General features: G+C 36.6%; 1 protein-coding gene across 1 annotated transcript in view; it reads right to left on the bottom strand.

Annotated features, from left to right (window-relative positions):
• Positions 1-3,369: 3,369 nt before the first annotated feature.
• The window catches only part of LOC138713583 (uncharacterized), a 111,977-nt gene continuing 99,348 nt past the window's right edge, over positions 3,370-15,998 (bottom strand). The window contains exon 13 of the mRNA XM_069845771.1: positions 3,370-3,526. Within this exon, the coding sequence (XP_069701872.1) occupies positions 3,381-3,526 (146 nt within the window). The 3' untranslated portion in view covers positions 3,370-3,380. The remainder of the gene's footprint in view (positions 3,527-15,998) is intronic.

Below are 15,998 nucleotides of genomic sequence, written 5' to 3'. Positions count from 1 at the left end.
CTTCTTTGCTAAAGCATCCGCATTCTCGTTTCCCAGGATTCCACAATGGGATGGTATCCATTGGAATACAATTCTTTTATTGAGTGATATTAATTGAGAGAGCATTTTAGTTATTTCTGCTGTATGAGATGAAGGTGTGTGTTCAGAGACTATTGACAGAATAGCTGCTTTGGAGTCTGACAATATAACTGCATTTTTAAATTTATTGATGTGGCATAGAAGATTCCTGAGACTTTCACTTATTGCAATGATTTCTCCATCAAAACTTGTTGTTCCATACCCAAGAGGTCTATAAAGTGAGAAGAGACAGCACGTAACACCTGCACCGGCACCTTGTTCTCTGGAGATCAAGGATCCGTCAGTGTATAAATGAAGCCAGTTTTGTGGAGGGTACCTAATATTAATTGTGTCATTTCAAAATTATGCCTGTTTACTAAGGAACTGTTAATGAAGCTGTTGGTACTTCAAGTATATACGCTACATAAATATAGAACTAAAAATACGAATTCTCTGCATTTGTCTGAACCTAACTGTAAAACCAATGCAGCTTTTTATCATAGCATGAGTCAAGGTCCCAGATTATTAAACAAATTTTATTTTAATATTATTTTAACCACGAATCCTCTCCAAATTAATAATAATAAAAAAATCATTGTATTGGATTTATAGTTTGCGTTTAAACATATTAAACACTTTTTAATCACAAAATGATCCAACAACTTCAAAAACTACAGAAAAGAATTCAATTGCAATGGATACCTGCACATTGCGGAATTTCTGGAAATGAAACTGCTGACTTTCTTGCCAAAAAAGGATCCACTTTAATTCAGAATACAAATACAAGCCTACCTTTTACATCCATCAAAAGACTAATTAAAAATAAATATAAAATCAAGCAAAACTATGTACCAAAGCCAAAGATAAAAAATGGAGCATTTTAATAAAAAAACCAGAAATTATTCCAGAAATCCCACGTAAATCTGCAGTAGCAAAATTCAGACTGCTTACAGAACACGATTATTTGGCCAAACACTTGAATAAAATAGGAATTTACACAAATCCAAATTGTCCTCTATGCAACAAAGAAGAAGAAATGACTGAAGATCAACTACAAACCTGTGAAGTTCTACCTGATGGATCCACCACAGACAAATATTGGAGAGCAAGAACGCTAATGGCTTCTTTGCCAAAGCCCGGCATTAGATAACAACAACACTTTTTAATCTGTATTCACTCTCAATTTTAATTTTATTTTTGTCTGTATTGGAATCCCCTCCTGAGCACGAGTCTTACTCATTTAGGAGTGGGCTAGTTCATCATCATCATCATCATCATCATCATCATCATCATCATCATCATCATCATCATCATCAGCCTTCAAGTATTAGACCCCAGTGGATCTGTTACAGTCCCTTGCCAGCTTTTCCCAGGTCTTCCTAAATTTCTTCGACCTCTTGGGACATACATCAAAATCTGCCTGGGCCATCTAGAGCAATCCAACCTCTTGACATGTGTCTGCCACTGAAGCCTGTATTGCTGCAGATAATGGACAATAGAGTCAATTTTTAATTCCTTCAGAATAACTACATTCCGATGATGGTCGAGAAGAGAGTATCCAGCAGTTTTTCACATGATTCTCATTTCGGCAGTTGTTAGCCGTCTTTCGTCGCATTTTCTTAGTATCCATGCTGCTAGTTTATCTTACATTGTATTAACTTGTATTCATTTCAAACTTGCAATAAAACGAACGAACGAACGAACAAACAAACAAACAGACAGACAGACAGACAAACAAATAAACAAAAATAAATAAATAAATGTCGACTTTATTTTGTAGTATATTTCCTCTAGAATACTTATTATCAAAAACGTTCAATAACGTAAAAAACTTTATGTAAGGAAAGTGAATATACGAGGTGCATCCAGAAAGTAAGTTTCCCGATTTTTTCCCCTTGAAAGTAAACGTAATTAGCCGAGTCAATTGCGCATGCGTAACAGATCTATGACGTATCAATCATATGCCAGCCGGAGAGGTCCCGCCTGGTGCCAGTAGCGTGGCAGCAGTGGTCCGAAATGGAAGCTCTTATTCCTTCTCCCGCCGCCTGCGAGGTTCGGTCGGTGATAAAGTTCTTTAATGCACAAAGCATTGCGCCAATTGAAATTCATCGGCAGCTCTGTCAGGTCTATGGGCCGAACATCATGAGTAAGCAGATGGTGTGTCGCTGGTGTAGGCAATTTTCCGAAGGTCGTCAAAGTTTCCATGATGAAGAGCGCAGTGGGTGACCGTCCCTCATCAATGATGATCGTGTTGAGCTGGTGCGGCAGTGCATCATGGAGAACCGTCGCTTCACGATTTCGGAGCTAAGCAGCCATTTTCCGCAGATATCGAGATCCTTGTTGCATGTTATTGTCACTCAGCACCTGCCGTTCAAAAAAATGTGTGCCAGGTGGGTGCCAAAAAACCTGACACCCGAACACAAAATGCAACGTTTAGGAGCAGCACTGACATTTCTGCAACAGTATCACGATGACGGCGACGAGTTCGACAGGATCATCATGGCAATGAGACTTTGATTTCGCACTTCACCCCGGAAACCAAGCAGCAGTCAATGCATTGGCAGCATAGTGGTTCTCCGGTCAGGACGAAATTCAAACAGATGCTGTCGGTATGGAAAGTGATGTGCACAGTGTTCCGGGACAGAAAGGGCATTCTGCTCATTGACTTCCTTCCAAGAGGTGAAATAGTGAACACTGACTGTTATTGTGAAAAACTGCGAAAATTGCGACGTGCCATTCAAAACAAGAGGTGTGGAATGCTTACTGCAGGTGTTGTGCTTCTCCATGACAATGCTCGTCCACATACGGCTCGGCGCACAATAGCTGTTTTGACGGAATTTGGCTGGGAGTTGTTTGATTATCCACCCTACAGTCCTGATCTTGCTCCCAGCGATTTTCACGTTTTCTTGCACCTCAAGAAATTCCTGTCCCCCGGTGAGCGTTTTGGCAACAACGAAGAGCTGAAGACGTCTGTCACACGCTGATTCCATTCACAGGCGGCAGAGTTCTACGACAGAGGGATACAAAAGTTGATCCCACGATACGACAAGTGTCTCAATTCTGATGGTGGCTATGTTGAAAAATAGCTGAAACATTGCTGTATCTGTTGCCAATAAATGTTTTCCTGAAAGTGTGTGTTATTTTTTTTTAAATAGGGAAACTTACTTTCTGGATGCGTCTCGTACAAACCTAAAAATGTTTCAGTAAAAGTCCGCCCTTTAATCCATAGGTTTCATTCATGTATTGACTCTTACAAGTTGCTAGCTAAGGCAGTGACAGGAATGATCCAAGAAACAAAAAAAGATATTCTAGTACCAAAAGATTTATTTGTAAATATACACAAAAGCATATCCATTTCTCTGTTGTGTAGAGCTGGTCACAGCTTCTTCTGTTACCTCAGTTACAACTTCATCATTGTAGTATCTCCATTTGCTGCTAACAGTATCATAAACATGTGCTGTATAATGGCCTGAAAATAAAGAAATAACTATTACTTGCTTAAAAATTTGTTAATACCTACATAACTTAGCCTAATTTCAAAACCTCGTAACTCGTTCACATCAGATGTCGTTTTTCACTTTTTGCGCGTTTTTGAAAATATATCCACTGAGGAAAAAGTTAAGTGGTTTCGTAACAACTCAATATTAACGTTAGTATTCTAAATTGAGTTTCACTGCTTTGTAAGTAGATAGATCTGTGGATATACTTTCAAAAACGTGAAAAAAAACTGAATATTTACATCTGAACGAGTTGCGAGGTTTTCGAATTAAGATAACGATATATACACATATATACACACACACACACACACACACACACATATATATATATATATATATACACACACATATATATATATATATATACATATACACATATATATACACACATACATACACACACACATATATATATATATATATATATATATATATATATATATATATATATATATATATATCCTCTAGAATACTTATATAATACTTGTATATAATCCCTTTGTCTGAAGAAGGGACCCGAAGACTTGCACTGCAGCCTCTAAAGAGTTTTTCACTGAAGCACAGCTTTCTTTGTGACTCGGTGGGTATGTTGTGTCATCTGTCGATTCAGCTGCATAGGCTCAGAGTCTGATGAAGTCCCACTAGTGCTCTTTCTTTCTCGAGAGTGAACTAGACATCCTCAGACATACTGTCTGTACATCAGTCACAATATTACATTACAGAGCGAGTTGGTTCAGACAGTAGTGTTTGAAACTCGCATTCGGGAGTTTCCAGGTTCAAACCCCATAGTTGGTCAATCTAACTGGGTTTTTTCTTGCTTTCCCTCGGTCACAAAGGCAAATGCCAGATTGGAAATTTACATACCATGATTCATCATAACCTCAATCATCAATATCATAAATAGTAATCAAAATCTAAAATCAACTACACACACAATAGAAACAGAAACTCAACAATAGTAACAACGGCCTACTGGTATATTGACAGATCCTAATCATGCGATATGACTATAGATGTTAAAGCGTGTTTAAATAAACAACAACAAAAATATATCGTGCTACACTGTTTTGGGTAGATACAAGTGAAATAATTATAATGAATATTAAAATGGAGAGTGATGGTGAAATGATTCTCAGGAACCTTGGTTTTGTCCACCATAAATATTACTCCGACATTACTAAGACTCGAACACAGGTCAGCAGTCATCATAAGCCAATGCTCTCTCAACTGCGCTACCAAGGCAGCATAGGATGTATATATGCATTATAAATAAGCTTACTGTAATTTTTTCATGCAATAATTTATGCGAATACATACAAAAACAATATTATTTCACATCTCATGAGAGAAACTTTAAACATTTATAAACATGTTCAATTTCATTCAGATAACATTGCTATTACTACAGCTGCTGCTATTATTACATCATTGCCAGGTGCTTAATCCATTTTCTTTTGCTTCTCTGATTATATGGCTTTCTGGTATCTTGTCATTTATGCTATCTAGTGTATCTTCCATGGCTGCCTCTTTAGCAAGCTTATCCGTCATTTCATTACCATGAAGTCCTATGCGTGCATGCATATATGTGTGTGTGTGTGTGTGTATGTGTGGGGGGGGGGGGGAGAAATAAGTCATTGAAGTATGTACCTACTGATGGAATGTTGAAATTAGACTTTTTTTTTCGGAGAGCATAGACCAGTTTTGTATCAAGAGAATACATCGAGCTTGAAAAAGAAGATCGTAAATTTTGTATAAAATTTGCAATCTCGTATTTATGCAAAATGAATTTCTCGTTTATGATTGTCATCAAAACAAAAGTGAGAAATCCCCTTGAAATTGAAAATGATACCGGTATCACTGTGTGTATCGAATGCTTAGTCCAGATTTGAGATGCTACTTTCTGAAGAAAAAACAGGCACATTTATTGCATTAAATATTCTTTGCTTTGTAACTATTTAAATAGGCCATTTTTTTATTTTTATGTCCAGCATTGCTTATGTTTCTAAATGAAAAACAAATGCATGTTAATAAGGCATCTTTCTTTATTTTGTAAATCAACTCGCAACCCCCACTTTGGGAACCACAGGTTTAGGAGGCGTCGCTATATACCTCTATACAAACAGTCTGATAGCATGCCAAAAACCATAACTCTCGCTATGATGAACACAAAGGAACAGAAGATAGGATATTTTCTTAAAAACCTAGAAAATGATTACCTGTAGATCACAATACTTTGTCTATATATCTGGAAAGTTCAGAAGGGAAGTTTCGATTGTTATCAAGTTTTTATTACGTCAATAATAACATTTTTTCTGTATAAACAAACACGACTTATTAACTCACTTTCCTACATACACACTATTTTTGTTCAGATATAGTTCTATCTTGTCACAAGGCTGTTGATAACGTATGAAAGAAATGTGGATTCAATGATGAGAATCACGTAAGCACGGATGTTTTCAGATCCTCATGATTGTTTTTACTTTCATCACTTTCTTTTATGGAGACATCCTTAAGTCTATGCCGCACATTTCTGCAAAACACAAAGTTAAACTGCTCTTCAAGGAAGAATCAATACAGATGTTAGATGTCAGAACATCCCAAAAATACTGGAAGATCTTGGTTCAGAACATACCCTGCAAGCCAAGGTGAGAGAGAGGCAGTGGCTACTTTCCATCTTAGCACTGGATACAAGATACTGGCAAAGCACCTCTACCACATCGGGATTATGCAAGCTCCAATCTACACACTGTGTCACATCAATGAAGATATGGACCGACAAGATCTCAAGATGTGTCCAAGCCTTCACTGCTTATCAGAAACCAATCGTTACTGGGAAGCAAGACAGAAGTTGGCTTTTCTCTAGTTGTGTTGTTTGTTGTTCAGTTAATGTTCATTAATAGATTAGGAGCCATTAGAATAAATAAATCTTTTATGGACTCAAAGAGGTAGGAGGATCATCATCATCATCATCATCATCATCAGCAGCAGCAGCAGCAGCTGCTGCTGCTGCTTCAAGGATTTGGACTATGTTGGTCTATTCCGACTCCATTAAAAAACTAGTCATTCCATCGTCATCTAGGGCATCCAATTTGTCTGCGTCCTTTAGGGCGATAGGTTTCTACGACTCTTGTATGCCCTCAGTGCGAAATTCTGTCACAGTGTTCACTATATAATGATAAAATTAGATTTATTGAATTTAAATACTATTATAGTCACAATCATGCCATGGTATGAAACAAAAATTTCACAACCTCGAGCGGGAATCGAACCTGCGACTTCCTGTTCTCCGGTCAGGCGCTCTACCACTGAGCTATCGAGTTCGTCTCATGCCAAAGGCTTGGAATTATCCTTTCATACTGGCGACTCTGTTATAGAGTACTGTCCATAGCGTCTGATCTAGTCAGCACTGCTTATGGGTTGAAAGAAACTTTACAAATGTAATCTTCATCTTACGATGTTTGGTGACGTATACACGTTTCATTAATATGTCACATCAACGGACGTGTAAACGTCACCAAACATCGTAAGATGAAGATTACATTTGTAAAATTAGATTTATTAAAAAAATTGGGTCACCATTTCAACATATTACAAACGCTGAAAACTGTAAACCTCAAACAACTTGTATATTAATTTCAAACGCCACATGGTCTTTTCTTCCCCTTTCCCCTTCCTCCCCAACCAAAAAATACGAACGACTGCACGCAACAAATCAACTTTCCAAATATGTCACCATTCAAATCACCTAATAGACTGAACTTCACTCAACATTATTATCCAATGCATGTCATGTCTTTAGACATGACACATCGACTGTCACACCCTCTTTGGCAGCAAGAAAATTAAAATAGGTTTCTGTAATACAGCGTGTATAAAAAATGGACCCAATTTCAAAGCCCTATATATCTACAATCACGAGTCGCCCATGAATGACATGCATCACTTGAAACGGAACGTCATAGAGTTTCTAATGACCTATGCTAGATGTCTCTCCCAATGCAACAATAGCCGAATGCAACAATAGCCCCTAAATTTACTGACTGCAGTTATAAATACAGAAATTTTCATTAAATTGAGACTAAATGCTTTTAATGAGTAAAAGTAAAGGTGTTCTGTCCTGTTTATGTAAGAAAGGTTTATGCCCCTTTCCTTTTCGAGGTAAACACAGTTAATGGGCATATCTACCTCGAAATGCTGGAAAACTGGCTTTTCCCACAACTTCATGAAGACTTCAATGACTTCATTTTCCAGCAAGACAGAGCACCATTACATTGGCACTGGCAAGTTTAACAGTTTCTAAATGACATACTATCTCAACATTGGATAGGTAGCATGTGACCAGAAGACTTAGCACTACACTCTTGGCCCCAAGTTCCTCAGACATTAGGCCTACTCTATGTGACTTCCTCTTGTGGGATTACGTCAAAGACTATATCAACTAACATGAATGATCTCAGAAATAGAATCATAGCAGTAGTGAATTCAGTGGAAGAAGGCATCTGAGAAGAGTTTGGAACGAATTCAGCTATCGCCACAATGTTGTTCGAGCAGCAGGTGAAGTACACATAGAGCAAAACTTAGTGACTCACTATACTATTTGCAATTTGTTATGTAATTGTTTATAATTTATTGCATTTCCAGATATAGGGCTTTGAAATTGGGTCCATTTTTTTATACACGATGTATTTTACATATAGTACATATTCAAAATTTATTGTCTGAACGATCTATTATTTCGTATATTTCGTAGTGAGAAAGTAAAAGGAAACAATCTTATTATTCAGATTATTAACAAATTTGGTATATTCAGAAAACACAAATTTCTGTTTAAACATAAAAAAATATATAAATAATTTTATTGTATATAAAACGAAAGTAAATCGATATTGTTAATTTGTGAAAAAGTGCTGCCAAATACAGAGCCATTATTATCAATGGTATCAGAAGACAGTGGTCGGCTGGCTGCGTCCTGCATGGTTTCCAGCTCACGCGTAACCATTTCTCCCACACAATCGACCTCCAGTAGCCATACGGCATTCAGTGCTCTTAGAAGTCGTGTTCTGGAACTCTCAATTCTTCAAGTGTACAACATTAGTGTATGAAGTTTAGTGATTATTGTGTATTTAGGCAATGACTAGCAACAAATTCTCATTGCGTGAACATGTGTATAAGTACAATACATATACATAAAAGGCAGAGGGGTCATGTGCGAAAACAAGACGAAAAACAATTAGATGATACGCTAAAAGACTAAAAGAAACAGGCTCAGTGAAGAATCGAAAATGAAGTATAAAACGTAGTGTTCTTATAGAAAAAAAATTAGATAAGATTGGTGAAAAATTAGAACATACCCCTCAAAAATATCTAAAGCAATTAGGATAGGAAACTGGAATATCTCAGTCCTCTGCAAGAAATGCAACAAAACTATTGAAACTGAAGCTATACAAAATTCCAGTAGTGCAAGCATTAAGTCAGACAAACCCTGATAGGAGAGCGCAATTTTGTAACTGGATGTTAGAAAAAGTGAATTCAGAGAAATTGATCCAAAATTAATTTTATTTCTGATGAAACATGGTTCCATTTAAATGGAAACGTGTGTTCTTAAAATAACCGATTTAGTGATTGAAATGTCCTTGCATGGTGAGAAGATAGGGGGCTGGTGTGCAATTAATGGAGGCTATAATTAACAGCAAAATGTATCTTTGACGAACTTACGTATGTGGAACGATTGTCAGTCTATTTCCAACAAGATACTGCCACTACTCATACAGCAGCCGTGCCAATGAGAGAATTGAGGCGTATTTTCGGTACGAGACTAATCAGTAATATAATTTGAGACCTCCACGAAGCCCAGATATAACACACTGTGACTTTTATTTATGGGGAACACTAAAAGGTAGGGTTTATAGGAAAAATCCTCATTCTATAGATGAACTAAAAGACTATATACGAGAAGAAATCACAGCTATCAATGCTGTGGAACTTCAGAGTGTTGTTCATTCGTTCGTCAGAAGATTTCAGTTGTATGTAGCAGCAAATGGGGGCCATATTCAGCAACGACTGTGAGTATGGTAAGTCCAAATTATTGAACATTAAATTTATTGTTAGTACTGTTATATAATGGAGAAGTGCTGAAGAAATGGGTACACGCTTGACAGAAATCATGCAGGGCACAGCGTTTTCTGGGACCATTGATAATAATGGCTCTGTATAACAATATTAATCATTTTTCGTATACGTGTTAATGAAGTGTAACAGGAGCACAAACAATTTCAAAAACTAAATAACATCGACAGTAATGCTGCAGTAGTTTGTGATGTTGTAATACCCCTAAAATGCAGGAATAGCAGAAATTGTGTCAGTGAAGGATAGGAAGCAAGCACAGTCAGATGATGGAATCTTTCGAAACAGTACCGGTACAGATAACCCGATATACTAATATCAATCGAGGAATTAAATGAGTGTGTAATGAGAGAATTTAATATTCTAAAAAAGAAATGCCTAGAATAATGAAGTAATACAAATGGAAAGTAGGATGGAACGAAAATTACATAGGTTGTTGTTGTTGTTTTCTAATGCCAGGCGTTTGACAATAAAGTCATTTGACCTCTTGCACTCCAATATTTTTCAAAGATATTATCATGACCAGCCACTGAAGCACAGATTTTGAGGTGTTCCGAATCCATTTCTTGGTTTGAGTTGCACAATGGACAGTTAGGGAACTGATATATTCCAATTCTATGCTGGTGTTTGGCCAAACAATCACGGCCTGTTGCCAATCTAAATGCAGCTACAGACGATTTTCGTGGTAAATCGGGAATTGACTGTGGATTTTGATGCAGAGAGTTCCATTTTTTCCCTTGGGATTGTGTTATCAAATTTTGTTTGTTGAAGTCTAAGTATGTAGATTTAATAAATATTTTCACAGAGTAATATGTAGATTTAGTAATAGGTCTGTAAGTAGCAGTGCTGCCCTTCTTTGCTAAAGCATCCGCATTCTCGTTTCCCAGGATTCCACAATGGGATGGTATCCATTGGAATACAATTCTTTTATTGAGTGATATTAATTGAGAGAGCATTTTAGTTATTTCTGCTGTTTCAGATGAAGGTGTGTGTTTAGAGACTATTCATAGAATAGCTGCTTTGGAGTCTGACAATATAACTGCATTTTTAAATTTACTGATGTGGCATAGAAGATTCCCGAGACTTTCACTTATTGCAATGATTTCTCCATCAAAACTTGTTGTTCCATACCCAAGAGATCTATAAAGTGAGAAGAGACAGCACGTAACACCTGCACCGGCACCTTGTTCTCTGGAGATCAAGGATCCGTCAGTGTATAAATGAAGCCAGTTTTGTGGAGGGTATCTAATATTAATTGTCTCTAAAGACAATTGTTTTAGTATTTCAGTGTTTACTTCTGATTTCAGTATTTCTTCTGTTAAATTTAGATTATATTCCATATTTAATAGAGTTAAAGGGTTCGGTTTAATTTGTAGGTTTTCTTTTAAATTCGGGATATTGATTTTCAGTTTTAATTCTTGAACAATGGATATGAAACTTTTTTGAGTTTTCAATCTACAGAGAGGACTGTATGAATGCCAATTGTTTCCTGGTAATCTAATAAGTTTTTCATATTGAATCAGTGCTTTTTCTTCTATTGTCATTTTGATGCTGTTAATATTAGTGAGGAATCTCATAGAATCTATTGGAGTTGTTTTGATTCCACCAGTAATGAGTCTGAGAGCTTGGTTTTGAAGATATTGTACGTCGTTTATGAAAGGTGAAGTAATTAAAATTTCTCCGCAGTATGTCAGCACTGGCTGTATAAACATTTTGTATGTAGTGTTCAAAGTATTCCTAGAGCATCCCCATTTCTTTCCTGCTAGTCTTTTTAGAAGGGAGAATCTTTTACGAGCTTTTTCAGAAATGTATTTCAAATGGTTGCTCCATGTTAACTTACTATCGAAAATAACTCCAAGATATTTGGATTCATAAGTCCTAGGAAGGCCATATATTGTGGGTCCCTATCACCACGGCATGGCGCGTCCTCAGGTTGCGGATAGAGGAGACGGCCTCCAGATATGGAGGGTAGCTGCGAATATATTGAATAAGCAGTCGTGGACAGCTGATAAGGGGTGGTCCTCCAGCTTGGGGGTTGGGCGAAGGGCTAACAACCCATCACCGTAAAAAACAGCTTGTTACGTATCCCTATAATAAGCCTCGGAATAGGACTGATTCTCTGGCACGACCACAGCAAAGGAATAAGGATTTGAGATTTGGCACTTGGAACGTAACTAGTCTTTATAGAACAGGAGGGGTAACATTAGTAGCAAAAGAACTAGCTAGATATAGAATAGACTTCGTGGGAGTACAAGAGGTTAGGTTAGATGGGAATGGCATATCACAAATAGGAGATTACTTGTTGTATTATGGGGAAGGAAACAATAATCACCAATTAGGAACAGGATTCTTTGTTCATAAACGAATAAAATCAGCAGTAAAAAGGTCGAATTTATCAGTGACAGGTTATCATATTTAGTACTTAAGGGTAGATGGTGCGACATCATAGTTATAAATGCTCACGTCCCTACAGAAGAGAAAGACGACCATATAAAGAATAGCTTCTATGAGGAATTGGAACATACTTTTGATCAGTTCCCTACATATCACATGAAAATTTTATTGGGGGATTTCAATGCTAAAGTAGGACGGGAGGATATTTTTAGACCAACTATTGGAAAAGAGAGCCTACACGCAATTAGTAGTGACAATGGAGTTAGATTAGTCAACTTTGCCACATCGAAAAATTTAATTGTCAAAAGTACAACATTCCCCCATAAGGATATACATAAATATACTTGGACTTCTCCAGATGGATTGACACACAACCAAATAGATCACATCTTGATAGATAAACGGAGACATACTAGTATAGTAGATATTCGAACTTTCAGGGGTGCAGACTGTAATTCTGACCATTATTTGGTGATTGGAGAATTAAGAGAAAGATTATCAGTAGCCAAGCGAGTAGAGCAACAAGTTAATATTACCAAATTCAATATTTTGAAATTAAAGGACGAGGAAGCTAAGCAAAATTATCAGGTCGAAATTTCGAATAGGTTTGCCACTTTAGAAAGTTCCGACGAAGTTGAGAAAGAATTAGATGTTAATAGCTTGTGGGAAAATATCAGAGATAGTATCAAAATTGCAGCTGAGCAGAGCATAGGTTATTATGAAACTAAGAAAAAGAAACCGTGGTTTGATGAAGATTGTTGCATGGTAGTAGAAAGAAGGAAACAGGAAAAATTGAAATTCTTACAGGATCCAGTTGAGGAGAAGAGAGATAATTATTTCAATGAAAGACGGGAAGCAAGTCGTACACTTAGGAATAAGAAGAGAGGTTACTTGAAGGAAAAACTGAATGAGGTAGAAACAAATAGTAAGAATAAAAACATTCGAGATTTATATAAGGGTATAAAGGAATTTAAGAAAGGATATCAGCCAAGGGTAAACGTGATCAAGGATGAGAATGGTGACTTACTTGCAGACTCTCCATCAATCCTAAACAGATGGAAAAACTATTTTGCGCAACTACTAAATGTACATAGGCCAAATAGAAATGATCGGGACGAAATTGAAATACAAACTGCTGAGCCATTTATACCCGAACCCACGCTTTCAGAAGTCGAAATTGCGATAGAAAATCTGAAAAAGTACAAGTCTCCAGGTATCGATCAAATTCCAGCAGAATTAATACAAGAGGGTGGGAGTGCATTATATAGCGAAATTTATAAACTTGTACTTGCAATTTGGGAAAAGGAAATTGTACCAGAACAATGGAAGGAGTCCATAATTGTACCTATTTTTAAAAAGGGGGACAAAACCAACTGTGGTAACTTTCGAGGAATATCACTTTTGTTGACGTCGTACAAAATTTTGTCCAATATTCTTTTGAGAAGATTAACTCCGTACGTAGATGAAATTATTGAGGATCATCAGTGCGGTTTTCGGCGTAATAGATCGTCTATTGATCAGATTTTTTGTATTCGACAGATAATGGAGAAAAAATGGGAGTATAAGGGTACAGTACATCAGTTATTCATAGATTTCAAAAAGGCTTATGACTCGGTTAAGAGGGAAGTATTATATGATATTCTTATTGAATTTGGTATTCCCAAGAAACTAGTTCGATTAATTAAAATGTGTCTCAGTGAAACATACAGCAGAGTCCGTATAGGTCAGTTTCTATCTGATGCTTTTCCAATTCACTGCGGGCTAAAGCAGGGAGATGCACTATCACCTTTACTTTTTAACTTCGCTCTAGAATATGCCATTAGGAAAGTTCAGGATAACAGGCAGGGTTTGGAATTGAACGGGTTACATCAGCTTCTTGTCTATGCGGATGACGTGAATATGTTAGGAAAAAATACACAAACGATTAGGGAAAACACGGAAATTTTACTTGAAGCAAGTAAAGCGGTCGGTTTGGAAGTAAATCCCGAAAAGACAAAGTATATGATTATGTCTCGTGACCAGAATATTGTACGAAATGGAAATATAAAAATTGGAGATATATCCTTCGAAGAGGTGGAAAAATTCAAATATCTTGGAGCAACAGTAACAAATATAAATGACACTCGGGAGGAAATTAAACGCAGAATAAATATGGGAAATGCATGTTATTATTCGGTTGAGAAGCTCTTATCATCCAGTCTGCTGTCCAAAAATCTGAAAGTTAGAATTTATAAAAGTTATATTACCGGTTCTTCTGTATGGTTGTGAAACTTGGACTCTCACTCTGAGAGAGGAACATAGGTTCAGGGTGTTTGAGAATAAGGTGCTAAGGAAAATATTTGGGGCTAAGCGGGATGAAGTTACAGGAGAATGGAGAAAGTTACACAACACAGAACTGCACACATTGTATTCTTCACCTGACATAATTAGGAACATTAAATCCAGACGTTTGAGATGGGCAGGGCATGTAGCACGTATGGGCGAATCCAGAAATGCATATAGAGTGTTAGTTGGGAGACCGGAGGGAAAAAGACCTTTAGGGAGGCCGAGACGTAGATGGGAGGATAATATTAAAATGGATTTGAGGGAGGTGGGGTATGATGATAGAGACTGGATTAATCTTGCACAGGATAGGGACTGCTGGCGGGCTTATGTGAGGGCGGCAATGAACCCTCGGGTTCCTTAAAAGCCATTTGTAAGTAAGTATGTAAGTAAGTCCTAGGAAGGTGTTGGCCATTGTATTGGATATTGAATTCTCTTTCTTTTTTACCAAGTGAAAATATTTGGTAGTTACTTTTGCTAAATTACATAGGTAAATAAGAGAATCGATCAATAATCTGTGGAAAGAGTGAAGGGGAACAGTATAAACAGAAGACAGAATAGACAAAGAGACTTGATATGAGAGTGAAATATGTGGGGTGAGATTAGGAAGTGTAAACAGTGAAGAGCAAATGTGCGGACATTGAACTACAGTAATTGAAAAATCAGGAATAATAGTGTAAATGACAATATTGTAACTAAAATGAAGCTGTGGTTAGTGATAAGCATAAAAATAGACATAGAAAGAGCGATAAAGTGGTACTGGGAGGAAGATTGAGGAGATAATGGGAAAATTTTACAATTTAGAAGTAGTAATTATAAATATTTGGTAAATTAAGGATGGTACTAGAGCAAACCGTTGAGAACCGATAGTGCTAAAACATATACATTTCTGAATAATATTTCTAATACACAGGAAAATACTAGCCAACCTATTATTCATAATAACAAAACACTAATAGATAGCAGAGATACAGCAAATGCATTTAATAAACACTACTCAAACTGTCACAGATTACATCCCAATATCAAAAAAACTGACAAATTTATCAGAAGAGAATTACATAAAAATAATAAAAACAGTATTACTAGTAATATCACAAAAACCTGAAATATTTCATCAAAATTTTACTTTAAAAGAATTAACTATAGCTATACAAAATTTAAAAACCAAGAAATCTCCTGGTGCTGACAACATTCATTCAGAATTTTTTAAACATCTGGGGGGAAAAGCTGAGTCTGTACTTTTATCCATACTCAATTTATTATGGCACACTTCAATTCCTGCAGCTTGGAAAAAAGCAATCATTGTACCAATTCACAAAAAAAGGGAAACCTGTTCATGATGTTAATAGTTATCGACCAATAGCACTATGAACCACAACAGCAAAAACTATGGAGTCAATGATCTCCAACAGATTAACTTGGTATTTAGAATCCCAAAATCTTTTATCACCAAGTCAAGCTGGCTTTCGACAACTACACTCTACTAATGAACAAGTCATATGCCTCGGCCAAGAAATAAAAGATAGTTTTAACAAGAAAGAAGATACCTTGGCAATATTTATTGACTTTCAATTAGCATATGACTCTGTTTTGAGA

The sequence above is a fragment of the Periplaneta americana genome, chromosome 14, assembly GCF_040183065.1.
Source record: "Periplaneta americana isolate PAMFEO1 chromosome 14, P.americana_PAMFEO1_priV1, whole genome shotgun sequence".
Lineage (NCBI taxonomy): Eukaryota > Metazoa > Arthropoda > Insecta > Blattodea > Blattidae > Periplaneta > Periplaneta americana.
The sequence above is the reverse complement of the archived record's forward strand: the minus strand, read 5'-3'. Positions and strand labels throughout refer to the sequence as shown.